This window comes from Canis lupus, chromosome 6 (genome assembly GCF_048164855.1).
Source record: "Canis lupus baileyi chromosome 6, mCanLup2.hap1, whole genome shotgun sequence".
In the NCBI taxonomy this organism is placed as follows: Eukaryota; Metazoa; Chordata; class Mammalia; order Carnivora; family Canidae; genus Canis; species Canis lupus.
This window is the reverse complement of record NC_132843.1, coordinates 39,509,768-39,537,018: the sequence shown is the minus strand read 5'-3', so window position 1 is coordinate 39,537,018 and position 27,251 is coordinate 39,509,768. Positions and strand designations below refer to the sequence as shown.

The following is a 27,251-nucleotide window of genomic DNA, read 5'->3' as shown; positions in this document are numbered from 1 at the left end:
CTATGTGTTTGCTTCTCTCTGTGTCTCTCATGAATAAATAAATCTTTGAAAAAATAATAAAGTGAATAAAGAGTTTCTTATATAATAGCATACTTTAAAAAAAAAAAACTACTCTGAACGTATTTGCCTTTTTTTTTTTTTTTTAAGATTTTATTTATTTGAGATAGAGTGGCAGAGAGCATGAGCAGGGGGCAGAGGGAGAGGGAGAAACAGACTTCCCACTGAGCACAGAGCCCGATGTGGGGCTCAATCTCAGGACACCGAGATCATTACCTGAGCCAAAGGCAAACACTTAATCTGACTGAGCCACCCAGGTGCCCCACATCTTTGTCTTTTAATTAGAACATCTATTTCATTAATATTTATTTACTTATTTTAAAATATCTTATTTATTTATTTGAGTGAGACAGAGTGAGAAAGGGAGGGGGGGAGCAATCTCCCCACTGATCAGGGAGCCTGATGAAGGGCTCTGTCTCAGGACCCCAAGATTATGACCTGAGCCAAAGTCAGGTGCTTAACTGACTGAGCCACCCAGGCACCTCAGTTTTTTATTTTTATTTAATGCAATTTCTGATATAATTGAGTTTTTTTATTTTCTTGTTTTTTTGTTTTGTTTTGTTTTTCCTTTCTTTCTTTTGATTAGGTACTTTTATTTTTCTTTTCTTTTCTTTTTTTTTAATTTTTATTTATTTATGATAGTCACAGAGAGAGAGAGAGGCAGAGACATAGGCAGAGGGAGAAGCAGGCTCCATGCACCGGGAGCCCGACGTGGGATTCGATCCCCGGTCTCCAGGATCGCGCCCTGGGCCAAAGGCAGGCGCCAAACTGCTGCGCCACCCAGGGATCCCTATTTTTCTTTTCTATTACTCTTTAGTTATTTTTTTTTTTTACATGTTGCCATATAGATTAGCAATATGAAACTTTGTTTTGTTTTGCTTTTAAGCAGTCTAGGACTTGATAAATTCTTGTTTATTTTTTAAAACTTTTTTTTTTTTTAAGTGAGCTCTGTACCTAGTGTGGGGTTTGAAATCACAACCCCAAAATCAAGAGTTACATGCTATACTGACTGAGCCACCCAGGTGCCCCTGTTAATTTTTTTTTTCCTTGTTAAATTTTTAATGACAGTTTAGCAGCATGGATTCCATGTCTTTGATGAAATTCTGTATCTTTTCCTTTTCCTTTTTTTTTTTTTTTAAGATTTTATTTATTCATGAGAGACACACAGAGTGAGGCAGAAACATAGGTAGAGGGAAAAGCAGGTTCCCTGCAGGGGGCCTGATGTGGGACTCGATTCTAGGATCTCAGGATCATGACCTGAGCCAAAGGCAGACACACTCAACCATTGAGCCATCCAGGCATCCCTCCTTTATTGTCTTGAATATATTGATCATAATTATTTTATTTTTATTTTTATTTTTTAATTTTTATTTATTTATGATAGTCACAGACAGAGAGAGAGAGGCAGAGACACAGGCAGAGGGAGAAGCAGGCTCCATGCACCAGGAGCCCGATGTGGGATTTGATCCCGGGTCTCCAGGATCGCGCCCTGGGCCAAAGGCAGGCGCCAAACCGCTGCGCCACCCAGGGACCCTGGTCATAATTATTTTAGAACCGTTTTTAAGTATCTGATTTAGGGATCCCTGGGTGGCGCAGCGGTTTGGCGCCTGCCTTTGGCCCAGGGCGCGATCCTGGAGACCCGGGATCAAATCCCACATCGGGCTCCTGGTGCATGGAGCCTGCTTCTCCCTCTGCCTGTGTCTCTGCCTCTCTCTCTCTGTCTGTGACTATCATAAAAAAAAAAAAAAAAAAAAAAAAGTATCTGATTTAACTGTAGATTTCTTTTTATTGTCCTCTCCTGCCACTTCCCTGTCGTATTTTGGTTCTGTTTTTAGCATTGTTTAATTAATTAACTTATTTATTCATGACAGACACGCACACAGAGAGGCAGAGACACATGCAGAGGGAGGAACAGGCTCTATGCAGGGAGTCTGATGTGGGACTCGATCCTGGGTCTCCAGGATTACGCCCTGGGCGGAAGGCAGGCACTTAAACAGCTGAGCCACTCAGGTTGCCCAAGCATTGTTTAATTTTTGATTGTCTGTTGGACATTGTGGATAGAAAATTCTGGGGGCTTTGGTATTGTTATCTTCCTCCAAGGAGGGTTATTTTATATTCTGGCAGGTAGATAATTTTGGAGGGTCACCTAAATTCTTCCAGGAGTTAGTTTTATGCTGCATTAAGTCTAGTATGTTTCCACTTACTACTTCCTCTTAGATTGTGGTCTGTATCCCTGGTGGGTGGCTCTTCTGAGATTTCAACAGTACTAAGAAAGCTGAAGCATTTCTGAAGACTCCTTTTCACAGTTTGAACTGCAACCTTTCTCTCCAGGGCTAAGGAGTGAGAAACTTCTACCTTTGTTCTTTTGCCTCCTAGCCTGTCTCCTGCTGTGTTTCTTGGGGTCCATCCTGTGCATGCATAGCCTATGGGTCCACTAGGGTCTTCAGAGGAAATTGAAGAGAAACTTTTTTGGGGGGCTCAGTTTTCCTTTGTTTTCCTCTGTTGAGTTTTTCTTTTTTAAAGATTTATTTATTTATTTAGAAGTGAGAGTGTGTGCTCTTGAATATGAGTGGGGGCAGGGGAAGTGGCAGAGGGAGAGAATCTCAAGAAGACTCCTCGCCAAGCATGGAGCCAGCTGGGGGGCTTGATCCCACAACCCAGAGATCATGACCTGAGCTGAAATCAAGAGTTGGTTGCCTAACCTACTGAGCTACCCAGGCACTCCTCCTCTGTAGAGTGTTTTCCTTCGATCTCAGCTGCTTTGGCAGCCCCACATTTCTGGCTTCTTAACCTAGCATGACCACTGTTTTCAGCTTGGGTCCTCCTTCTGTGCTTCCCTTCTCTAAATGATTGCAACTATTTCAATCCTTTTCATGAGGGTTCTTCAGCATCTTCAGACTGCTGTATATATTTTATTCCACTTTTATGTACAGTTGACCCTTGAGCAGTGTGGGGATTGGGTTCTTGTACCCACATACAATTGAAGAACATCCACATATGACTTTTGACTCACCTAAAACATAGCCTACTGTTGACCAGAAGCTTTACCAATGACATAAATAGTTGGTGAACACATATTTTGTATATTATATATAGTATATGCTGTATCCTTACTGTAAAGTAAGCTGGAAAAAAAGAAAATGTTATGAAAATCATGGAAGAGAAAACACATTTACAGAACTGTACTTTATTTATTTATTTATTTATTTATTTATTTATTTATTTATTTATGAGAGACAGAGAGAGAGAGGCACAGACACAGGCAGAGGGAGAAGCAGGCTCCATGCAGGGAGCCCAATGTGGGACTTGTTCCCAGGTCTCCAGGATCACACCATGGGCTGAAGGTGGCGCTAAACCTCTGAGCTACCCGGGCTGCCCTGTAGTGTATTTATTGAAAAAAAAAAAAAAAATCCACAAATAAGTGGATCTGCACAGTTCAAACCTATGTTGTCCAAGTGTATATAGTTTTACAGTTGTTTTTGGTAGGAAGGTTTCATCTGTTAAATACATTGTCGTGACCAGAACCAGAGATCCTAGGTGTGTTTTTTTGTTTTTGTTTTTTTTTTTTTTTTTTCCTAGGTGTGTTTTTGAAGGGCTATTAAGCAACTGTTTTCATATATCAGAGCAACATTGGTGATTCAGATATTGTAGAACCCACTGTTTTTACTTACTTTATCCACTTTACAGTAAATTTACGGTGCATTATATTTTTAGTTAATTGGTTACATCATTAAATCTGCTTTTCAGGGAATATGTCGTTTTTAGCCACCTTCTATCTTTTGCATGAAAGGAAAATTAGATTTTCTTCTGTATCTTTTCTGGCCTGATCTTTATAGAGTGGCTTCCTTTTATTAACGTCTAAATTTCAGCTGTTTACAATTCATAGAGTTGGTGGTATCCCAGTATTTTAAAAGATAAAGGATTAGTTCTAAAACAGTATAACAAGTAGTTGAATTATCAGTTCTTTTTTGGATTGTTTGTGTAATGTGTTGGAATTTGAATTTATTAGATTTTCTTTCAGACATATATTCCCTAATAAAAATTTAGCATTAAAACCAGAAATGGGGGAGCCCCAGTGGCGCAGTGGTTTAGTGCTGCGTGCGGCCTAGGGCATGATCCTGGAGACCCTGGATTGGGTCCCGCGTCGGGCTCTCTGCATGGTGCCTGCTTCTGCCTCTCTCTCTCTGTGTGTCTCTATGAATAAAAAATAAATAAATAAATAAATAAATAAATAAAATCAGAAATCGGGGCAGCCCTGGTGGTGCAGCAGTTTAGCGCCGCCTGCAGCCCGGGGTGTGATCCTGGCAACCTGGGATTGAGTCCCACGTCAGGCTCCCTGCATGGAGCCTGCTTCTCCCTCTGCCTGTGTCTCTAACTCTTCTATCTCTCTCTGTGTGTGTCTCTATGAATAAATAAATAAGTAAAAAATCTTAAAAAAAAATCAGAGGAGAAATAGGTGTGATGTAATTTAGACACTGGGATGGTTTAACCCCACTTTGCATGTTTATAAGTATTCTAAATGGAATTATGCTAACTGTAATGGTTTTTTCACGGAAAATATTTATGTTTAAATTTTATGATAAGCTGGGGGCACCTGGGTGGCGCAGTGGTTGAGCATCTGCCTTTGGCTCAGGTCATGATCCTGGGGTCTTGGGATCAAGTTCTGCATCAGGCTCCCTACTGCAGAGAGCCTGCTTCTCCCTCTGCTTGTGTCTCTGCCTCTCTCTCTTTGTCCCATGAATAAATGAAATCTTTAAAAAAAAGTTATGATAAGCTTTTTTCATAAGTCACTTAAATAATTTTTATATTTCATCTTTTTTTTTTTTTAAAGATTTTATTTGTTCATGAAAGACACAGACAGGCAGAGACGCAGGCAGAGGGAGAAGCAGGCTCCATGCAGGAGCCAGATGCGGGACTTGATCTGGGGACTCCAGGACCACGACCTGAGTCAAAGTCAGACGCTAAACTGCTGAGCCACCCAAGCATCCCTATATTTCATCTTTTATAGTACTTTTAGTGGGGCTAAGTGTTTTTCAGTCTTGCTACTGAAAGTGTGGTCTGAGAACCAGTGCCAGTTTGAGAACTGGTTTGAAACAAAATAAGTTAAGGAAACCGAGAGTAAAAGCTTAGAAATTTTATAACTTTTGATATGATGGCTACATTCTTTTTTTTTTTTTTTTTTTTTTTAAGATTTATTTATTCATGAGAGACACAGAGAGGCAGAAACCTGGGCTCACTGCAGGGAGTCCGATGTGGGACTCGATCCCAGAACTCCGGGATCACACCCTGAGCCGGAGGCAGACACTCAACCGCTGGCATCCCTGATGGCTACATTCTTTTTTTTTTTTTTTTTTTTAAGATTTTATTTATTTATTCATGAGAGCCAGAAGAGAAAGAGGCAGAGACACAGGCAGAGGGAGAAGCAGGCTCCATGCAGGGAGCCTGACGTGGGACTTGTTCCCAGGTCTCCAGGATCACACCCTGGGCTGAAGGCAGTGATAAACTGCTGAGCCACCCGGGCTGCCCTGATGGCTACATTCTTTATTTTATTTTATAAAAATATTTGTCTGCAGTGGATTGGTCAAAAGCAAACTGGCTCTTTGTCAAAGTCAGTTTTAGAAGCTCTGTTTTATTTATTTATTTATTTTAAGGAATTTATTTATTCATGAGATACACAGAGAGAGGCAGAGACACCGGCAGAGGGAGAAGCAGGAGTCCCATTGTGGGACTCCATCCCGAAATTCCTTTCCGGGATCGTGCCCTGAGCTGAGGGTAGACACTCAACTGCTGAACCACCCAGGTATTCCCAAGATACTCTGTTTGAAAGAATAGTTTGATTCCTCATCAAATAACTGTGTAAAATTTTAGGAAGTTTAGCTGCTTTTTTTGTACACATCCTTCTTTGGCCTTCTTTTCTGTGAATTTTGGTTACACTTTATAAATCTAAATTTTATAAAGAATATTTAATTTTTTGGTCACGTCTTAGTTAACAAACTTTATTGTTTCTGATACAGTATTAACAGTTTGAACTTCCATCATCTCTTTAAAACTTTCCCCCCTAGATTAGTTTTACAGTTGACAGTGTTACTAATAACATGCTACGATATAGGTATAAAGCTGAATTAAAACCTCTCGGGCAGCCCAGGTGGCTCAGCGGTTTAGCACCGCCTTCGGCCCAGGGCGTCATCCTGGAGACCCGGGATCAAGTCCCCTGCTTTTCCCTCTGCCTGTGTCTGTGCACCCCGCCCCTGTGTGTCTCTCATGAATAAATAAATAAAATCTTAAAAAAAAAAAAAAGTCTTCTCTGGTTTCAGAAATCCTTCTTCTGCCACCACCAGAGCATTTTTTCTGTGCAGCTCAGGGAAGATGAGGAGGGAAGGGTGTATGACAGAAGCCAAGCCCTGGCTGGATTGGTGTGCTTGAAAGAGGATGCAAGAGGGAAGGGAGGAGCAAAGAGAGAGGGGCTTGTTCTTCACTCCAGGAAGAGTGTGGGGAGAGAGCTATTTGAGAATTTATAGAGAACCATTGAGATGAGAAGAGAGACTTAGGGAAAAGATATATATACAAGCGTCTTTAGGTGGGTTTTGTTGTATATTCTGTGTAATTCCCCTTCTGCTGCTTTCTCAAAAAATAACCAAAAAAGTAGTAAAGAGCTTTATCATTCTTTAGGTACTTTGGGGAGTTTTTTTTTTTTTTTTTTTTTTTTTTGCAGGTATCTTGTGGGGTGCACTTTGAAGCAGTGCATCTGATTTAGGGGACAGGGTTCTAAGATGCGCATATTTGAATTCTGTCTTTTCCTTTTCTTCTTCAAGGTCATTATCAGAAAGTTTTCCGTATCATTAAGAGCTCTTGGTAGACACTTACTCTTTCCACCACTGTGTAAAAAGACTATTTATAAAGTTAAAAAAAAAAGTTTATAAAGTAAAAGTTTATTTAAGTAATTTCTTCACCTGATATGGAGCTTGAACTCACAGCCCTGAGATGAAGAGTCACATGCTTTATGATTGAACTGGCCAGATCCCCCTGAAAAGACCATTTCTAATTTAATGGCTCAGTGTATGAATAATCCGGTGTTCATTTTTACCATTCCTGTAATACTGGACACTTAGGAGTTTTCCATCTTTTTGCAAAAATAATTAATGTTGACATGAGTAATGTGATTATTTGTCTCTGCACGTCTAATTTTTTAAGAATAATTATTGGCTTGAAAGTCGTACATTTATCAAATTCTTCATGTGTGTTCACAAGTGCAGAAGCAATTGTTTATAAAGTCACTAATAACTTTTCACTGTGTAGATATTGCCACAATATGGCTTGAAGGTCACAAAATCTTTTTAGACAGAGAGAAGGTCATCATGATAATCCTCTCTAATCCTTGTTTTCAGAGGGTAGCAGGCAGAAAGCATCAGAGGGATGAGAACCTCATTTTGGTATCACATGATAATCTATTTCAAGACTTAACAGATTCGAAGAATCAAGAAGTTTTTCCCTTTGTCTGATTATATATATACTCTCTTCTGGTAGAGTAGAGATAACTTTGTTCCCCCTCCCCTTTTTTGATATGGTTCAGAGTGAATTTTTTATCCATTGCTCCTTGTTTTTCTCTTTTCTAGACTGAATAGAATAATAATGCCGAATTACATTGTATAATGTTTTATTGGCATAAAGCACATTTGGTGTATATTATTTCACTTCATCTACATGGCATACCTGATAGGCAGATACTTGTATTTGCAAAAGAAAGAAATGAGCCTCTTGCTGAGGTCACCCAGAACCGAAGCACAGACCCAGGATTTCTGGTGTATTATCTGGGCAATATGGAGTAGTGATTAGGACTGTGGATGCCAGGGCTAGAGAACAAGGGTCTTGGGAAAGTTTCTTAATCTCTCTTCCTAAGTTTCTCCATCTGCAATGAGAAAAGTAATAGTCCCTGCCTCTTTGGGTTGTTAGGAGTAAGTATGCATCAGTGTAGAGGACTGGCTGACCTGTACCAGTGTGCAGCGGGTGTGGGGTTTTTGGCACCAAGCACCCACACTGTGGCCACCGTGTGGCTGCTCTGATTTCCAAGACCAGCCTGCTGGCAGCCTCTTCTCCTCTTTACTGTTGGCCCATTGGGGTAAGTTCTGGGAGTAGTGGTTTTGGAGATTCTGGTGATGTTCTCCGTTTATTTGCAGAAGAACAAAGCGGCGAAGAAAGTGAGAGAAGGCGAAGGAAGAGAAAGGGCAGCAAGAGGAAGCGAGACGCACGGGGACCTGAGGGAGGCACGTGCACCTGTGACCTGAAGCTGGATGACGCGCTGGACCGCACGCTTGAGGATGGCGCCAAGCAGCACAACCTGACCGCTGTCAATGTGCGCAACATCCTCCACGTGAGTAGGGCAGTGGCCTGGTCGTGTGGCTAGAAAGCTCACATGCTGGGGAAATCTGGGTTGGTAGAATGGGGATTCTTGACTTTGTGAGTTGCACCTGCTGCAGCATTTTACATTTCAAGGCGGCTTTCCCCCTGCACTCAGCACACGTTTGAAATCTGAACACACATTGAGAAATAACTGGGGAGGTGAACTATTCCTTTCTTCCTCCACTGACTTGATATCTTTACGTCTTGTTTAGCAGATTTGAAGATAATGCTTGCAGTGGACTTACCTGTGGGCTGATAGGTGTGAAAAGATGCCCGGTGGCAGTGTACGCTGCATGTGTGCTGGTGCTGTGTCAACACAGCCGTTTATAAAACCTTCCTTGCTTGTTACTGTTTCTCAGAAGCTAGAGTCACTTACTCAGACTCTTTCCTGTTCCTGGTAGCTGTGGGATGATGCGTTCCTGCTCTGTGACCCTTTGAAACTGTGTGCTTCTGTCCAGAGCAGGCTTATCTCAACCAGAAGCACCTGTCTCTCCACTGCACATCTGGCAGACTTACAGAGAAGTGGGTGTTATCTAGGTAACATGTCTTCATTGCATAAAGTGAAATTTCATCTTTCCAGGAAGTAATCACAAATGAGCATGTGGTAGCTATGATGAAAGCAGCCATCAGTGAGACGGAAGATATGCCAATGTTTGTGAGTAGTTGATTGTTACTTTTTAATGCTGTTAGAGCAGAGCTATCCGTAAATGGGCTAAGTGCAGGAGGTCACTTGGGAGTTTGTAAATAGCTGGATATTGGGGATAGAGTTAGCATCTCAAAACCCAGGATTCACATGATGATTTTTATTGACTGTTTTCTTCTCATTTTCCCTGCCTCAGGAGCCCAAAATGACACGCTCTAAACTGAAAGAAGTGGTGGAAAAAGGAGTGGTGGGTGTTCTGTTTTTTTTTTTTTTGTTTTTTTTTTTTTAGTTAGGTAAATATGGTCTAATTCTAGGTTATTTGCAGGGAAACTAATATAGGAAAGATTTATCATGGTCTGGATTTGCCTCCTTCAGAGACATATCTGTAAAAGATAAATAGAGACAACATACAGAATCATGATCATAGTTTATTTTAGTTGATGTGGAAGTATTGCTCTTTTGGAAGTACTAGGTAGATAACCATTTAGAATGGTCGAAAGTACTAAGCAAAGTCAGCTTTTCTATTCAGGTTATATGCAGCAAAGGGTTTAGAGTAGTATTTTTCAACCTGTGTTCTAGGGAGCACTTGTATCAGATCACCCTGAGTGGAGTCCCTCAAGAGTGCTTATTGAGAATGTGTGTTCCATAGTTTACCTCAGACCTGGAATAGGGCCTGGGAATATGCATTATTAGAAACAGCATTTGGTTGTTTTGCACTCACTGAAGGAAGCTGCTAGAAGGCTTCTGGAGTTTTCTGGCACAGATGCAAAGACCCATTTGTCTAGTTTGTGCTCATCCTCTGTAACAGGCAGGCAGCAGTCCTGAGGTAGTCCATTTTATCTGACGGTGAGGAAGATTTGCCTAATGGATCCAAAGTGCATATTGTGTTTTTGTCCTTTTGTCCAGTTCTATTCTTTTTTTTTTTTTTAATTTTTATTTATTTATGATAGTCGCACAGAGAGAGAGAGAGAGAGAGAGGCAGAGACACAGGCAGAGGGAGGGAGAAGCAGGCTCCATGCACTGGGAGCCTGATGTGGGATTCGATCCCGGGTCTCCAGGATCGTGCCCTGGGCCAAAGGCAGGTGCCAAACCACTGCGCCACCCAGGGATCCCCAGTTCTATTCTTTGTAGCTCTGTAGAAGAAATAAGTCTGTTCCTCTTCCACATGACCTTTCCTCTAATAGAAGAAAACTAGTATGTCTTTTTGTAATATTTTTTTGTTGCTAAATGTCCCTCAGTTTTTTATCAGTTTCATGTGACAAGACTTCACTAGTCTGATCCTTTTCTGAATGTGCCTGGTTAGTCCATATCGTTTTAGAAATATACCTTATGTGGAACTCCTACTCTAGATGTGGTCTAACTATATGGATTAAAGTTACCTTATCCCTTCAGTGTTCCAGATACCATATTTCTTTCATTGCAGCCTCGAATTGCACTGGCTTTTTTTTTTTTTTTTTTTTGACAGCCCTTCATATTATTTTGTCTAATGGGCTAACCCTGGTTGCACAAAGTGGAATTTCATTTCTCCAGGAAATAATGATCACAAGTGAACATATATGCTAGCTATGATGAAAGCAGCCATCAATGAGTTGGAAGTTCTATGAAGTCTACCTGACATACAGAGTATAATTAACATTAGTTCCATATTTGATTTGGAAACAAAGAGATCCAAATCAGGCTCTGGATTGTGTTTACCAACCATGAATAAATGCAGAGAATTTGGACAACCCAAGACTATAGTTTATGGGGTAGAGCAGGGATTAAATTCCGAGGTCAGGGATGCCTGGGTGGCTCAGCAGTTGGGCATCTGCCTTTGGCCCAGGGCATGATCTTGGAGTCCCAGGATCGAGTCCCACGTCAGGCTCCCTGCATGGAGCCTGCTTTTCCTTCTGCCTGTGTCTCTGCCTCTCTGTGTCTCTCATGAATAAAATCTTTAAAAAACAAATTCCAAGATTAATACTCAATATGGTGACTTTAGCACACTTCCCCATGCTCTTCACTTTCCTCGTGGATTTGACAGTAGGAGGCGTAATTGGTTCAGACACAAATATGGGAAGGGTGTGAACCTGTATCACATCATTCCCTTTACCCTGTATTGGGCCTGGCTCAACAGAGTGATATGAGTGGCTAGAACATGGCAGGGCCAAGGACATGTGAAGAGTCTAAGACTCCTTGTAGAGCTGGAACCCAGTGGCCTGTCGGATTTTATTCATAACGTGATTCATTGGGTCACATTAAATGGTTAAGAAATTACATATTCCAGGGACATTTTTTTGTCCGCAGCATGCAAGAGCCTTAAAAAAATTCTCTAAAAAACTTTTCCCTGTGACTATTTTATTTTATTTTATTTATTTTATTTTATTTTATTTTATTTTATTTTATTTTATTTTATTTTATATCTTTTATTTTTAAAATATTTATTTCAGAGAGAAGAGAGAGAACACACATGAGTAGAGTGGAGGGGCAGGGGCAGAGGGAGAAGCAGACTTCTCCCTGAGCAGGGGGCCTGATGTAGGGCTCAATCAGGACCCTGAGATCATGACCTGAGCCAAAAGCAGACCCTTTGCCAACTGAGCCCTCTAGCACCCCCAACTCTGTTATTTTAAAACATATAAGAAGTTGACATAATTTTTTTTTTAAAGATTTTATTTATTTATTCATGATAGAGAGAGAGGCAGAGACACAGGCAGAGGGAGAAACAGGCCCCATGCCAGGAGGCCGACACATTACTCGATCCCGGGACTCCAGGATCATGCCCTGGGCCAAAGGCAGGCGCTAAACCGCTGAGCCACCCAGGCATCCGAAGTTGACATAATTTTATAGTGAATCAATATTCCGTCTAGATTTAACAACTATAAAATTTTGCCATATTTGCTTTTTATCTGTATATCTGTCTCTTGTTTTTTTTCCGATACTGTTTGAAAATAAGTTGTCCTTCCATAAAAACTGGTCATGGTTGGCTGTCAGGATGCATACTCACAGTGGATTTGTGTAATTAAAAAATATTGACGCCCAAAAGTTACTATTACCTATGATATCTTACGTATGTGTACTATTATAGTTTACAAATAATTTTTTTTAAAGATTTTATTTATTCATAAGATACACAGAGAGAGGCAGAGACATAGGCAGAGGGAGGCGAAGCAGGCTCCACACAGGGAGCCCCATACGGGACTCGATCTGGGAACTCCAGGATCAACGTCCTGAGCCAAAGGCAGACGCTCAACCTCTGAGCCTCCCAGGTGTCCCTACGAATAGTTTTCAAATTCATTGTTCCATGTGAACGCAAGTTGTAATATAAAGTAGGCAAGATAGCCTGGCTGGCTCAATCGGTAGAGCATGTGACTCTTGATCTTGGGATTGTGAGTTTGAGCTCCATGTTGGGAGTAGAGTTTATTTAAAAAAGATAGGAAAGACAGAGAACTTTCTCTAGTATCTAGAGTCTTAACTAGCTTTAAGACAGAAATGCTGGGATCCCTGGGTGGCGCAGCGGTTTGGCGCCTGCCTTTGGCCCAGGGCGCGATCCTGGAGACCCGGGTTCGAATCCCACATCGGGCTTCCGGTGCATGGAGCCTGCTTCTTCTGCCTATGTCTCTGCCTCTCTCTCTTTCTCTCTCTGTGACTATCATAAATAAATAAATAAAAATTAAAAAAAAAAAAAAGAGACAAGATTTCTTATAAAAAAAAAAAAAGACAGAAATGCTAATGACGGAAATAGATTCTTCTTTCCTCTTCTTCTGGCAAGTCTGTCAAATATTTGAGAGTGTACCCTCAGAGATAATACCCCTCCATCACTGCAGATGCATTTTAGGTATGTGGCTGTTTATGATGATGAAGAGGAAGTAAAAATGAAAACTCATCTATTTCAGTTAAGAGAACATAATTTATATTCTTTATTGGTAGGTAATTCCAACATGGAATATTTCACCAATTAAGAAGGCCAATGAAATTAAGGTAAACTTGGAAGAGGTAATTCTTATTCTTTTCTAGAAAGCCTTCATCAGTTTTGAAGCCTAAGTACTTCTTTCTTATTTGTTAATTTTAGTGGGCTCTATCTTCTTGTTTTAAATTGATCTTTGTTTTATTCCTTCCTATTCCTCTTAGGTTTGGTTCTCATGCTAGAGATCTCTTTAACCCCTGCCTCTTGTTATTTGCTTTAGCTGCTCATTGTGCTCTTTAGGATTTATTTTTTCCTGCTCTGCTTTTTTCCTCTTACTTTCCAAATACATATGATTTGTGTTTCCTATTCATTTCTTTCTGTGATTGTACTTACATAGCCTCCTCAATTTGTGGATATCCACCTTGAAGAAGATGACTCCTCAGATGAAGAGTACCAGCCAGATGATGAAGAGGAAGATGAGACGGCTGAAGAGGTCAGTGCTCCCTTGTGAGTGGTAGTTGCTAATGTAGAAACAGTTGGGCTCAGTAAAGCTTCCTGAATATTGTTACCTGTTCTGTAGAGACTATGGAGACACAGTTCTTCTTTCTGCTAATTTCTTTGCATAAATCCAGGACTGTGAGCTGTTTTCTTTACTCCCTTCATGTTTTCGTGTTTTATATTATGAAATAGAACACATACGTAACATATAAAATGTACACAGAATAAAAACTTAAAAATACAGCTTAAATAATTATAAGGCCAGAGGTCATGAAGCATTCTCCAAAGTCCTTAAATCTAGCATTGCCAATGCACTCCTTGTGCTCTTTTCTTTATAGTTTTCTCTCCTATGTATGCACATGACACACTCTAGTCCTGTTTTGTACTGTTTCTGAACCTTATATTGTGGACTGTGTATGTGTTCTAGTGTCTGGCTTTTTTTTTTTTTTTTTAAGATTTTATTTATTTATTCATGAGAGACACAGAGAGAGAAAGGCAGGGACATAGGCAGAGGGAGAAGCAGGTTCCATGTAGGGAGCCCGACATGGTACTCGATCCTGGGACTCCAGGATCACGCCCTGAGCTGAAGGCAGATGCTTAACTGCTGAGCCACCCAGACATCCCATAGTGTCTGGCTTTTGTTTTCTTTATTCCATTATTAATCCTTTCTGGTTCGTCAATACTGTTGCTTACGGCTGCACTGTGTTCATTTCATTCTGGGTGATATTCTGTTTCTTAGTGTATTTGACTTGTTTGTAAAGGAATTTTAAGCCATTGTCTTATACTTCGGATGAGGATCGCAGTCCGATATGTGTGCCTACCTTCAGAATATTAAACTTCTGTTTAAGCCTTATTTTCTCTTACTTTGACTAAACTGGTTCATTTTCTTGAGATACTTCAGACTCAGTGGGATGAGGCAGGGGCAGAAATAGAGATGTGAACCGGATTTGTTTTTTAGAGTTTGTTGGAAAGTGATGTTGAGAGTACCGCTTCGTCTCCACGGGGGGCAAAGAAGTCCAGGTTGAGGCAATCTTCTGAGATGACTGAGACCGATGAGGAGGGGAGCATGCTGTCAGAGGTGAGTCTGCGTCATGAAGAGATGAGGGAAAGGGGACTGCAGAAAACTGGCCGTAGGCGATGATGCCAAGCTGTCACCTTTACCAAAGTGCTTCAAGATCACTATTTGTGTCATTTCCTTCCTCATCCTTTTGGCTGATTAGAAGTTTTCAGGTTTCAGAGTCTTTTAAGTTGGGGTGCCTGGGTGGCACAGACGGTAAAGCATCTGACTCTTGGTTTCAGCTCAGGTTGTGACTCAGGGTTGTGAGATTGAGGTGGTGTCAGGTTCTGTGCTCAGCACTGATCTGCTTGAGATTCTCTCTCTCTCTCCATCCCCCTGCTTGTCTGTGTGCTCGCTCATGTTCTCTCTCAATAAATCAACCAACCAACCAAACGTGAAAACAAAACAAAGTCCTTTAAGTCAGTGAACAGTTGAGAGGGAAACTGGAACTCGGAGAGCGCTTTTCTGAGTTTTCATTGAGGGCCAAATGTAAGTGATGAGCAGTTTCTTTTCCACCTTTGTCTTCTTTCTAATACTGTCCTGAAGCCATTTTTATTAGATTTCCCACTTTTGGTAAACTAAGTAGCATCCTGTTGGCTACATTGGAAATACAATGGAACCTAATTATATTAATATATGACAGTGCTTTTGTTTTTATGGAGTTCTTTCTGGATGGGAAGAGGAGTAGCACCAGTATGGGCAAGATGTACCCCCTCCCCCTGCTCCTTTTTTATTCTTTCTTCTTCTTCCTTCTTTTTCTCCTCTCCTCCCTCCCTCCTTTTCATTTTTTAACACAGTTGTCTCTTTTAATCAGGCAGAGAAGGTCCCCGCCCCTGCCGTCAGGCACATCAGTGCTGAGGTCGTGCCCATGGGGCCCCCGCCCCCCCCGAAGCCCAAGCAGACCAGGGACAGTACTTTCATGGAGAAGTTGCATGCAGTAGATGAGGAGCTGGCCTCCAGTCCCATATGCATGGACTCTTTCCAGGTAAACAGCCTAACTCTGAATCATTGACGGAGTCAAATGGAGTAATGTTGCCGCTCAGGTTAGGGAGGGAGACAGGAAGACAGAAATTCTGGTGACTGAGTAAGAGTCATGAAAATGCAGGTCTTTGATAGTCTGTTTGGTTCATGTTTTGTTTTGAGAATTGCAGCTCCTGGGGAAGGACTAAGGTATGTCATGGAGAGCATTTTAAAAGGTAGAACACGGGAACAGCTTTCCAGCGCATTACCCAGATTGTAATCTTTAGCAGAATTTCTTCATGTTCCCGCCTGCTTTTTCGCTCTGTACACATACTTGTTTACCTGAACCACTTTATAGTATGTTGCAGTCGTGATGCTGCTCATTTACCCTTAAACACAGTCATGTTTATTTCTAAAACTGAAGACATTCAGTTACGAAGAGAAGTAATATTGGAAAAATTCTTTTTTAGATTTTACCAGTTGTCTTAATAGGGCCCTTTCTAGAAAAAGAAACATTTCCCCCTGATGCCAGACCCAGTCCAGGACCACATGTAGTGTCTTATCTCCTAGCATGTTTATTTTTTGTTAAAGTACTCTCTGCACCCAACGTGGGGCTCAAACTCACAACCCCAAGATCAAGAATCCCATGCTCTACTGAGTGAGCTAGCTGGGTGTCCCTTGTAGCATCCTTTAATCTGGAACAGTTTCTCAGTATTTGTTATTCATAACCTTGACATTTTTGACCTGTATAGACTATTAGTTTTATAGAATGTTCCTCGATTCAGATTTTTCTGATATTTTCTCATAATTAGATTCAGGTCATGCACTTTTGGCCCAAATACCACAGAATCGATTTGCTCTCCCCAGTGTGTCACATCAGAAGGCTTGTGACATCTCTTGGGTGACTAGGGATCCCATGGTTATGGTGATGTCTGCTTTATTTCCTTATTATAAAGTTATTTTTTCATTGTTAAATTAATTTATACATATCTTAGGGGATATGCTTTGAGGCCAGCCATCTTTTTGCCCACTAATTCTAGCATCCATTGCTTATTCTTGCTGGAAACAGTCGTGACACTGGTCACTGTCCATTGATGACTTTCTAAATTTCACCATTTAGTCAGTTCTTTTGAATGTTTCTATTTTTTTCCACTAGTCTTGTAGGTTAATGAAAAATATGTCCAAAACTTTAAAAAGAGAACATCGAATAGAACACCCTTCCAATGACCCCATCCAAGGGTCATTTAGTCTAATCACTCTGCTTTGGGGTGAGTAAATAGTGTTGGGGGGGTGATAGTATTTTGTGTAACCATTTATTCATACAAGTCCCAAATGATGGAAGTTGGGGAATAACAGTGTACAAGACAGAAAGTTCTTTCCTCTTGGAGGTTATAGATTATTTGACAGAGAGATACCGTAAACAGTTGATTTCAAGTTGTGGTAGGTGCTATAAACTTAATAAAAGCAGAGAAATCAGGTAATGCCTATCAGAGTGCTTCCACAGGATGACCAGAAGGGACCTCTTTGGGCATCTGGTTGGCTCAGTCAGTGGAGCACCTGACTCTTGATCTTGGGGTTGTGAGTTCAGGCCCCATGTTGGATGTAGAGATTATTTAAAAATAAAATCTTTTTTTTTTTTTTTTTAATAAAATCTTAAAAAAAAAAAAAAAGGTCTCCTTGAGGAGGTGACATTTGAATTGAGATCTGAATTATAAGGAGCCATGCATCTAAAAGATCTGGGGAAAAGTGTCCTGGGCAGAGGAAACTGCACATTCAGCGCTTTGATGTGTATAAGGGACAGAAACAAGCTGAAGCCTGTGGATGATGAAAGAGAAAAATAGGGGTGAGGTGAGACAGCTGGGCAAGAGCTAAGTATTGGGGGGGTCTTGGGAACATGATAAGGAGTTTAGATTTTATTTTCACATTTGAAGAGCTTTGTGTGATATTTTCTGATTCATGTTAAACATTTCCCTTTGGTTAAGGTGTGGGCAACAGTCTGTAGGAGAGCAAGGGAGGAAACCGAGAAGTCTGTCAGTACATGGGTGCAGTCATCCAGGGAGGACTTCCTGAAGTGACCTACAGCGTCAGTACCATCCCTATCCAAAACCCAGCTGCTTTTTAATTTTTTTGGCAGAAGTTGATAGACTTATCCTGAAATTCACATGGAAATGCAGGGGATCCAAAATAAATAAACCGATCTTCAAAAAACAAGTTGGAGGTCTGCACTTCCTGATTTCACAGTTTATTACAAAGTTAAAGTAATCATACGAAATTAATCAATGCAGGTTGGTACTGGCATAAAAATAGTTCTGTGGATCAGTGGAACTGAATCGAGAGCCCAGAAATCCTTACATTTATGGTCAACTGATTTTTGACAAGTATGCCAAAACCAGTAATGGTGCCAGAGTAGTCTTTTGAGCAGATGGTGCTGGGACCACTGGAGCTCCAGATCCAAAAGTATATAAAGTACTTTTGGTAAAGGTAAAGTACCCTTACCTCATACCAAATACAAAACTTAATGCAAAGTAAGTCACTGACCTAAATATGAGAGCTAAAATTATAAAAGTAATAGAGGAAAACATAGGCATAATGGGCCTTGTATTCATAATATATAATGAACTCCTATAACTCAACAATGAAATGACAACCGAGGTCAAAAATGGGTAAAGGATATGAATAGTTTTCTGAAGAAGACACACATGGCTAGTAAGCATGTGAAAAGATGCTCAACATCATTAGTTGTTAGGAAATTGCAAATGAAAAGTACAAGATACCATTTCAGACCCACTAGGCTGGCTATAATAAAAAGGATGGAAAATAACAAGTGTTGGCAGGGAAATGTGGTAATATAGAACCCTCACACAGTGCTGGTGGGAATGTGAAATGGTGTAGCCACTTTGGAAAATGGTTTAGTGGTTCCTCAAAAATTAAACATAGTTACCCTGTGGCTCAGAAAGTCTACTCCAGAAGAATTTAACACATATATCCTAGTAGAAAAGAGTACACAAATGGTCATTGTGGCATTACTTAAAATAAAGTTTCCTGAAGTGAAAACAACGTAGATTTCCATCACCTGATAAATGGACACACCAAAGTGTAGATGGGATTTTATTCAGTGAGAAGGAGTGAGTTACTGACACACACTACGACATGGATGAACTTTGAAAACATCATGGTGAGTACAAAGCCAGAGACAAAAGGCCACGTACTGTAGGGTTCCATTCATATAACATGTCCAGCATAAGCAAATCCGTAGAGATAGTAGATTAGTGGTTGTCAGGGACTGGGAAGCGACTGCTAGTAGGATTGAGACTTCTGCTAGAGGTGAAGAAAATGTTCTGAAATTAGTTACTGATGAAGGCCCACAGCTCTGTGAATATGATAAAAGGCACTGTTACACATTTCAAAAGGATGAATTTTATATTAGTAAAGCTATTATAAATGTTTTTGAAATGTTGGTTTTTAAAACTGGTACCACTTAAAGTTTCTCAGAGTATAAGAGACCCAAATTGTTTAGAGAAGAGACCTTGTGATTTAAGCCAAGAAGAGAAGTGTGCAGGTACAAGAAGTCTGAGGAGGTTTGGAGAATTAGGAAGCACCAAGCCTTGAGTGACATGTGTTATCCCTTCTTTGTTTGCAAGCCCATGGATGATAGCCTCATCGCATTCCGAACCCGCTCTAAGATGCCTCTGAAAGATGTTCCCCTAGGGCAGCTAGAGGCAGAGCTCCGGGCTCCAGACATCACTCCAGACATGTATGACCCCAATACAGCAGATGATGAGGACTGGAAGGTTTGGCTGGGAGGACTCATGAACGATGATGTGGGAAATGAGGGTAAGTGAGTTTGTTTGCCTTTTTTACCTACTCTGTCCACTATCTCTGTGGTAGAATTTTCATTAGAAGCTTAAAGGAAGGGGATGTTTTGGTTTAACTGAGTTTAATTGTATTTAACTCAGAATTTGCTTTAAATTGGTAGTTAAGTCCCCTTCTTTTTTGAGCTAAGAATCTTTGAGTATGGGTTACACACGTTCCATTAGTTTCTGGTGCACAACGTAGTGACTTATCAAGACTACATGTGATGCTGTGCTCACCACAAGTGTAGCTACCATCTTCAGCATACAGCGCTATCACGGTACCATTCACTGTGTTACAGTGTGCTGGTTATAAATCCTTTGGGGAATCTTTTGAATGCGAAGAGTCATCCCTGAAACATAAGTGCAGACATAATTTCATACACGATTTCATGAGAGTGCACTGACTCACTCAAAGACCCATGTTAGTTAGGGATCCTCATAATGCATGTGAAGGAGCATTAGCTGCCACCATACTGAACTAAAGTCGAATGACCTGGCCTTTGAGGAGGGCGGGAAAACCTACCGTCACAGGGCCTCCTTCCATCCCTGGAGCTGGTGTTTCTGCCCCTTTTTGTCCCTCAGGTCCATTCTCAGACCTTTTTTTCCTGTGGTCATGAGCACACCGTTTACGTCTTGCTTTGTCTTCACATTGGAAGGACTCTTCCCTATGGGCTCCAGTTTGAAAACTCCAGAGGAACAACTCAGATTGGCTTGGTGTGGTCACAGGCCCACTCTTGGTGCAGCATGGTATTGATAGGGGACTCAGCATGGAGTCCTGTGATTGGCAGCACCCATGGGAATAGAGTGCTTGGAGCAGGCAGTTGTCCAGAAGATGTGATAGTATTTCCGGAAGTGGGGAAGGAGCATTTCTTGGACAAAAACAGTATTGACTACAGTCATCCGTGGTGTAAGAATCCCTACTGCAATCCTTTGTTTGTTTTAGAATGTAACTGATGGGATGCCTGGGTTGCTCACCAGTTGAGTGTCAGCCTTCGGCTCAGGGCATGATCCCAGTCCGGGATCGAGTCCTGCATGGGATTCCCTGTGAGGAGCCTGCTTCTCTCTCTGCCTATATGCTTGCCTCTCTCTCTGTGTCTCTCATGAATAAATAAAATCTTAAAAAAAAAAAAAAAACTGAAACTACTTTAATCTAGTGAAAGAAATGTTATAGAAATTGTCTTTGGGGATTTTTTTGTACTGTAGTGGAAATCGGGCATCATTGTTCACGTTTTGTGCAATAAAACTTTGGTAGATTTAGAAGATGTTAGAGATTGTCTTAGTTTATAGTGATTCCAGATGTTGGCACATTCTTTTGGTAAAACCAGGGAAATTTTGTTCTTCTTGTTTCTTTTTTGACTTTTCAGTAGAGAGTGACCAGAATATTCTCTAGTTGTGCTGTGGAAGATTCACATTTTTTAAAAAAGTCTAATTACAGACAACCTACAGAGAACATCTTTATTCTTTTCTCTGTTTTCTACAAACAGTTACATAGGATTTGCATGTTGAAAAGAGTAATTTTTTTAAAAAATATATATTTTAAAGATTTTATTTATTCATGAGAGACACAGAGAGAGAGAGAGAGGCAGAGACATAGGCAGAGGAGTAGCAGGCTCCATGCAGGGAGCCCTACGTGGGACTCGATCCTGGGATTCCAGGATCACACCCTGGGCCAAAGGCAGGCGCCAAACTGCTGAGCCACCCAGGCATCCCAAGAGTAATGCATTAAGATAAATAAGAGAACATATAGTTTTGATGGAGATAGATTGAATAAATATTTGTGTAGGTAAGGCTAGGAGTAAGTCAGCATAAGTGAATGAAAGAGAGTAAGTCCTTGAATAGACCTTATGGAGCTATTAATTATGTGATACATCACTTGGTAAATATTTGTCAAGTGTTCTCCTTTTATGAGACATTGTGCTAGAATCATGAGAGAGAAAGGAGTGTAATCCTGGGGCCCTTGGATGGTTCAGTTGGTGAAGCATCTGCCTTTGGCTTAGATTGTGATCCCAGGGTCCTGGGACTAGTCCTGTGGCGGGCTCCCTGCTCAGCGGGGAGTCTGCTTCTCTCTCTCCCTCTGCCTGCTGCTCCTCCTGCTTCTGCATGTGTGTGCTCTCTATCTGTTGAATAAATAAATAAAGCCTTAAAAAAAGGAGGGGGGGCATAATCATTACATTAAAGATTAAAATGTGCAGGAAGTCCATTGTTAGATGCACAGTACATTTCGGATGAATGAACTTGAATAAACTTAGCTATGTCATAAAAGTGGCATAAATGCTCTTCCAAGGTTTTCTAAGAGGGAGAAAGCATTCTTATTTAGGATAGCTCAGAGACAGCTCCATGAAAGAAAGGTTAATTGAGCTGGGCCTTTGAAGGGTGTTTGACAATAATTTTTTTTTAAATATTTTATTTATTTATTCATGAGATACACAGAGAGAGGCAGAGACACAGGTAGAGGGAGAAGCAGGCTCCATGTAGGGAGCCCGATGTGGGGCTCGATCCCAGGACTCCAGGACCACACCCTGGGCCAAAGGCAGGCACTAAACCGCTGAGCCACCCAGGGATCCCGGTGTTTGACAATAATGCCAGCACCAGCGAGGAGAGGAGGTAGATGAGGGAGGTGATAGGTGATTATGTATATTACGGATGTTTTGGGACATGTCCTCCTACAAGCCATCTAGTCTCTGCATTGTAACTATAGAAACAATACAGGCTTGGGGGGAAGAAATCAAATATTGTATAAAGATAATTATGAAAGCTCCTACCCACAATGACAGTTTCATGATCCAGAGGGATCACAGATTTTTTGTATGGGAATTTTTTTGGGAAAAAAAAAAAAAGGAAAGTTTTTTGGGATCTATAAATCTCTTGATGTTTATTCATTGACACTACCTTTTTCAAATATTTTCTTTTTTTTTTTAAGATTTTATTTATTCATGAGAGACACACACACACAGAGAGGCAGGCAGGCAGAGAGGCAGAGACACAGGCAGAGGGAGAAGCAGGCTCTATGCAGGGAGCCCGATGAGGGACTCGATCCCGGGTCTCCAGGATCAGGCCCTGGGCTGAAGGCAGTGCTAAACCACTGAGCCACCCGGGCTGCCCGACACTACCTTTTTCTACCAACCCATCTCAAGTTCCATGATACCAAGGCTCAGAATCTCTGCAGAAGGGCATGAACAGGGACAAATGTAGTTCTATCCATTTCACAGATCTCTCTGAGAATTTTGTTGTGGCAACAAAATAGGGATGCCTGGGTGGCTCAGCAGTTGAGCATCTGCCTTTGGCTCAGGGCATGATCCTGTAGTCCTAGGATCGAGTCTTGCACTGGGCTCCCTGTGGGGAGCCTGTTTCTCCCTCTGCCTGTGTTTCTACCTCTCTCCTCTATGTTTCTCATAAATAAATAAGTAAAATCTTTTAAAAAACTTAGCTTTATTATAAGAATCAGTTTGTTATGCTGCTAGAATTTGAGCCTGCTTTAATGTTCTAGGAATGTATCCCAGTGAAGGAAGTCTCAGGGATAAAAAGCATTTGTTAAATAATAAATAAACAAGCTCTGCCTCTTTTTGTCTTTAGGCCTAGGCTAAGACAAAATATTGACAGGAACTAAGGCAGGTCCTTGTGGCTTTATCTTTGTTGGCAACTTGTGCCCTGATTTTCCCTGATTTCCATCAGCATGGCTGCAAGAGCTGAGACGGTGGCTGTCCAGGAAGAAAGGCCAGGCAGGGTCTCAGGTATCAAGTGTTTGGGAGCCCAGGGCAGTGCTGCTCCTGGTTTCATCCCAGAACCCGAAAGGACTGGTGTGTGTGCTGGCTTGTGTTAGTTAACGATAGAGATTCCAGGGCCTCACCTCTTACTGACTGAGTCCAAATCTCCAGAGGATGTGGCCTTGGGATCTAATTCTTATACATCATAAAGGATTGGAAACTGCTAGTCTGGGAGATACTGATCCACTGGCTTAACTTAGAGTGCTGACAAATAGGACTGGTGCTGGACAGATCCCAGAACCACACTCCAGCTGTACGCTGCTCTGTTTTTAACATTGCGTGGCTATTCTTGCCTATTCCTACTGCCATCTGATTTGCGTAGTATTAAAAATGAGAATCTCATTTGTCAGAAGTAATTGAGAGGCTACACTGGAGGGGCACAGCAAATCGGCATCAGCTAGGTGGATGTTGACTTCATCAGTCAGTCAAGAATAAGAGGGCAGGTTCCACAACTAAGGAGCTAAAAGCTAAGAACTCAGAGGAAACTTTGCTAATGACTTTCCAATGTGTGTGGCAAACGGGTGTTCTGAGAATATGGGCTGGCCCACTGGCGTGCTGTGGGCAGAAGCCATCTGTCTCAGTCCTTGCATGCACACAGATAGGGCTTTCCACACCTGTGTGCACAACCCACATGTCAGAGTTCTTCCCAGGGCTTTCATTGTTTGGCATGTTTGTATAGAGCCTGCCTTGAAGATGCTTACGTAGAAAGGACTATAGAGATTGGGAAGACAGGATTCCATAGAAAGGACTATAGAGATTGGGAAGACAGGATTCCATTCGTAAGGATTTAAAGAATTTTTATTGGGAACATTAACACACAAATGGATCACAAAGACTTGACATTTAAATAGATACATTATAGGGATGCCTGGGTGGCTCAGCAGTTGAGCATCTGCCTTTGGCTCAGGGTGTGATCCTGTGGTCCTAGGATTGAGTCCTGCATTGGGCTCCCCGCAGGGAGCCTGCTTCTCCCTCTGCCTGTGTCTCTGCCTCTTTCCTTTATGTCTCTCATGAATAAGTAAGTAAAATCTTTTTAAAAAATTAGGTATATTATAAATAATGCAAATTAATATATTATGACATGAGTATAAATGTGGAGTGAAAAACTTCAGGTTAGGTTGAGGCTAATCGGTGTGGATTTCCCAGTGATTATGAATCAAAATTGTATATATTTTTATTTTTAATGAAAGATACTCATTTATTACAAAAAAATGAAAATACTGTGGTGGAAGGGTACATAGAGGGGAATATTCATCTTAATGCTTTCTGGTTATTTGCTGTGTATTCAGTCAAGCACATATTCACCTCAACAATTTTTTTCCATGAAAGGAATCATAGTATACATATTACTTTGCATCTGCAACTTGCTTCTTTCACTTAACAATATAATTCAACCTGGGTGGCTCAGAGGTTTAGCGCCTGCCTTCAGCCCAGGACGTGGTCCTGGGGACCTGGGATCGAGTCCTGTATTGGGCTCCTGCATGGGGCCTGCTTCTCCCTCTGCCTGTGTCTCTGCCTCTCTCTCTTTCTCTCTGTCTCTCATGAATAAATAAATAAAATCTTTAAAACAACAACAACAGCAACAATATAAATCAGACAGTTTTCCATTGTAATACACAGAGACTACTTTTCCCGTTTAATGGCTACATAGTAGTAAAGAATTGAGTTACTCCTGTTTGGCAGACTTTTTTTCTTTTTTTTAAAAGATTTTATTTGAGAGAGAGCATGAGCAGGGGAGCCCATTGTGGGGCCTAGTCCCAGGACACTGAGATCATGACCTGAGCTGAAGGCAGACGCTTCACTGACTGAACCACCCAGGCATCCCTCTTGTACTAGGGACATTTCAAGTTCTCAGGTGTCGCCTATTGCCAGGAGCCACTGTTACTGTGCCAGGCATGCGCAGGACATTTCCATCAGCACTGAATGTTCTTCCAGACATCACTTACCTAAAGTTTTCCTGGAACTTTATAATATAAATCACCTTATTATGTAACGATTCTGTAATTCAGGGACTTCTTCAGTTTTTAATCTAGGAATCATAGCATCAACCTTAGAGGAACATCCCTATTTCTTCTGTGCCCTAACATAATGAATGTTTATTTTGTATATTTTTAGTTATTTCTGAGTCTTATTGTAGGGATGTAACTTTTCATACTGAGGATTATTGTGTGTTATATTGTGTTGTACTTTGTCATGCATGTATTGGACGTTCATGAATGTTTACACATATGTACTGTTTTATACTAAGGCATCAAGATAATAGTTTTTCCCTAATTGTTGGGAATTAGGGTCCTTTTTTTTCCACTGTCAGTGCTTTTATGTATATAGTTTGACAAAAGTGTTATTTTTATGCACTAGTCATAGTGGGGTTACTGAAATAAGTTATATGTTCAGTTTTCTGGCTTTTTGCTGCATTTTGGCAGATTTAAGTCTTTTTTGAAGGAAGGAAAGAACTTGGCTTATTGGAGAGACTAGGTGGGATGTGTCGGCTATCAGAAAGGAGCTGTGCAAATACATGGGGGGAGAAGTTATTTAAAACTTAAGAATAAATGTGCATTATTGGAACAGATTTGTATAATCACTAGTGAAAATGTAAGATTTTAGAGTGTAGAATAAGTGTCCGAAATATTTTTTTCCCAGATGAGGCTGATGATGATGACGATCCAGAATATAACTTCCTGGAAGACCTTGATGAACCAGACACAGAGGACTTCCGCACTGACCGGGCAGTGAGAATCACCAGTGAGTCTGTTTACTAGGAGTATTCCTTGGGACTGTGCCACAGCCACCTCTGTTTACTTTGCAGATATTTGAGGGTGAAGTTTGCAGCCTTTTCAAGTGGAGACATTTGAGTTGTTCTACCCATTTATCTCTGTAATTCTTTAAATTTACATATGTATTTAGGAAGTCTGTCAGTCATTCAGTGGTACATTCCACATTCCTGCCCAGAGTCCAGTATCCGGCTTGGGTTGGGTTTTTTTTTTTTTTTTTTCCCCCAGATTTTATTTTTTCATGAGAGACCCAGAGAGGCAGAGACACAGGCAGAGGGAGAAGCAGGCTCTATGCAGGGAGCCCGATGTGAGACTCAATCCCAGGTCTCCAGGATCACATCCCGGGCTGACAGCGACACTAAACCGCTAAGCCACCAGGGCTGCCCCCGGCTGGGGTTGTACCTACTATACCAAAATGAGTAAGGCATGGCTTCCATCCTATAAGACCTCAACTCAAGTAGGGGATACGAACAGAAAAAGTTAGAATACAAAGTGATAGGTGCTCTGAGGGGTTGTAGATAAGGTTCCTAGCGGCCTAAAAGAGAATGTAATCTCCTAGTGGATGGTGCCTAGGAGGGTAGGTGGGCTGGGGGAGGACTCACATGATGAGATGTTTTATTTCAGTTTTGAAGGAGGAATAAGATTTTGAGGTGAGGGGTGTCTGGCTGGCTTAGTTGGTAGACTGTGTGACTCCTGACCTTGGGGCTGTGGGTTTGAGCCCCACGTTGAGTGTAGAGCTTACTTAAAAATAAAATCTTTAAAAAAGAAAGAAATTGTGGGTGAATCGGGATGGATGGATATTGGAAATAGGTAGAAGACTACCCACAAACCATGGACTTGTGAAAGAACACTAATGCATTTGGAAAATGGTAAGTAGTTTGGTATGGAGGTGTAAGTGAGTGGTATAGAAAACATAAGCAGTGTTCCAATCCTGGAGAACCTTGAATTTGAGTTTTGATGTGTCAAAAAAGAGAGCTCAGAGTTTCAGGACGAAAATCCATTGGCACTGATGTGGATTTTAGAAATACAAAATTGATTTAACACCAATTTAATATATTAATATGATGGGTAAAGAGAACAAGATTGGAAGCATGGAAAACAGTTCAATGACTTGGCTTGAGTCATTTGTTTAAAAAGTTACTTCACTGGTTATGTTGCCAATGATAGAAAACATATATGTCAGAAAGTATTGATTTTTATGCAGTGTGTACGTGACCCTGACTTGGAATAGCATGCACAACATGGTGTAAGTGAGATGTTAGCTCTTGATCAGGTTATGGAGAAAGCTTTACAAGCATTCAAACACAATTATTATAATTTAAATAGTGTTGTTTTCTGTGCAGAGAGAATTATGTAAACATGATCCTTTA

The 27,251-nt window shown here is 41.1% G+C and overlaps 1 protein-coding gene across 8 annotated transcripts in view; it reads left to right on the top strand.

Annotated features, from left to right (window-relative positions):
* The window catches only part of GON4L (gon-4 like), a 75,309-nt gene that overhangs the window by 17,868 nt on the left and 30,190 nt on the right, over positions 1 to 27,251 (top strand). For 7 of the 8 annotated variants that reach the window (XM_072829877.1, XM_072829882.1, XM_072829881.1 and 4 more), the window contains 9 exons: positions 8,232 to 8,425; positions 9,035 to 9,109; positions 9,294 to 9,344; positions 13,001 to 13,051; positions 13,375 to 13,470; positions 14,434 to 14,553; positions 15,347 to 15,517; positions 19,134 to 19,326; positions 25,751 to 25,852. In XM_072829877.1, coding sequence (XP_072685978.1) covers positions 8,232 to 8,425; positions 9,035 to 9,109; positions 9,294 to 9,344; positions 13,001 to 13,051; positions 13,375 to 13,470; positions 14,434 to 14,553; positions 15,347 to 15,517; positions 19,134 to 19,326; positions 25,751 to 25,852 — 1,053 coding nt within the window. The remainder of the gene's footprint in view (positions 1 to 8,231; positions 8,426 to 9,034; positions 9,110 to 9,293; positions 9,345 to 13,000; positions 13,052 to 13,374; positions 13,471 to 14,433; positions 14,554 to 15,346; positions 15,518 to 19,133; positions 19,327 to 25,750; positions 25,853 to 27,251) is intronic. The other variant, XM_072829880.1, reaches the window with a different exon arrangement.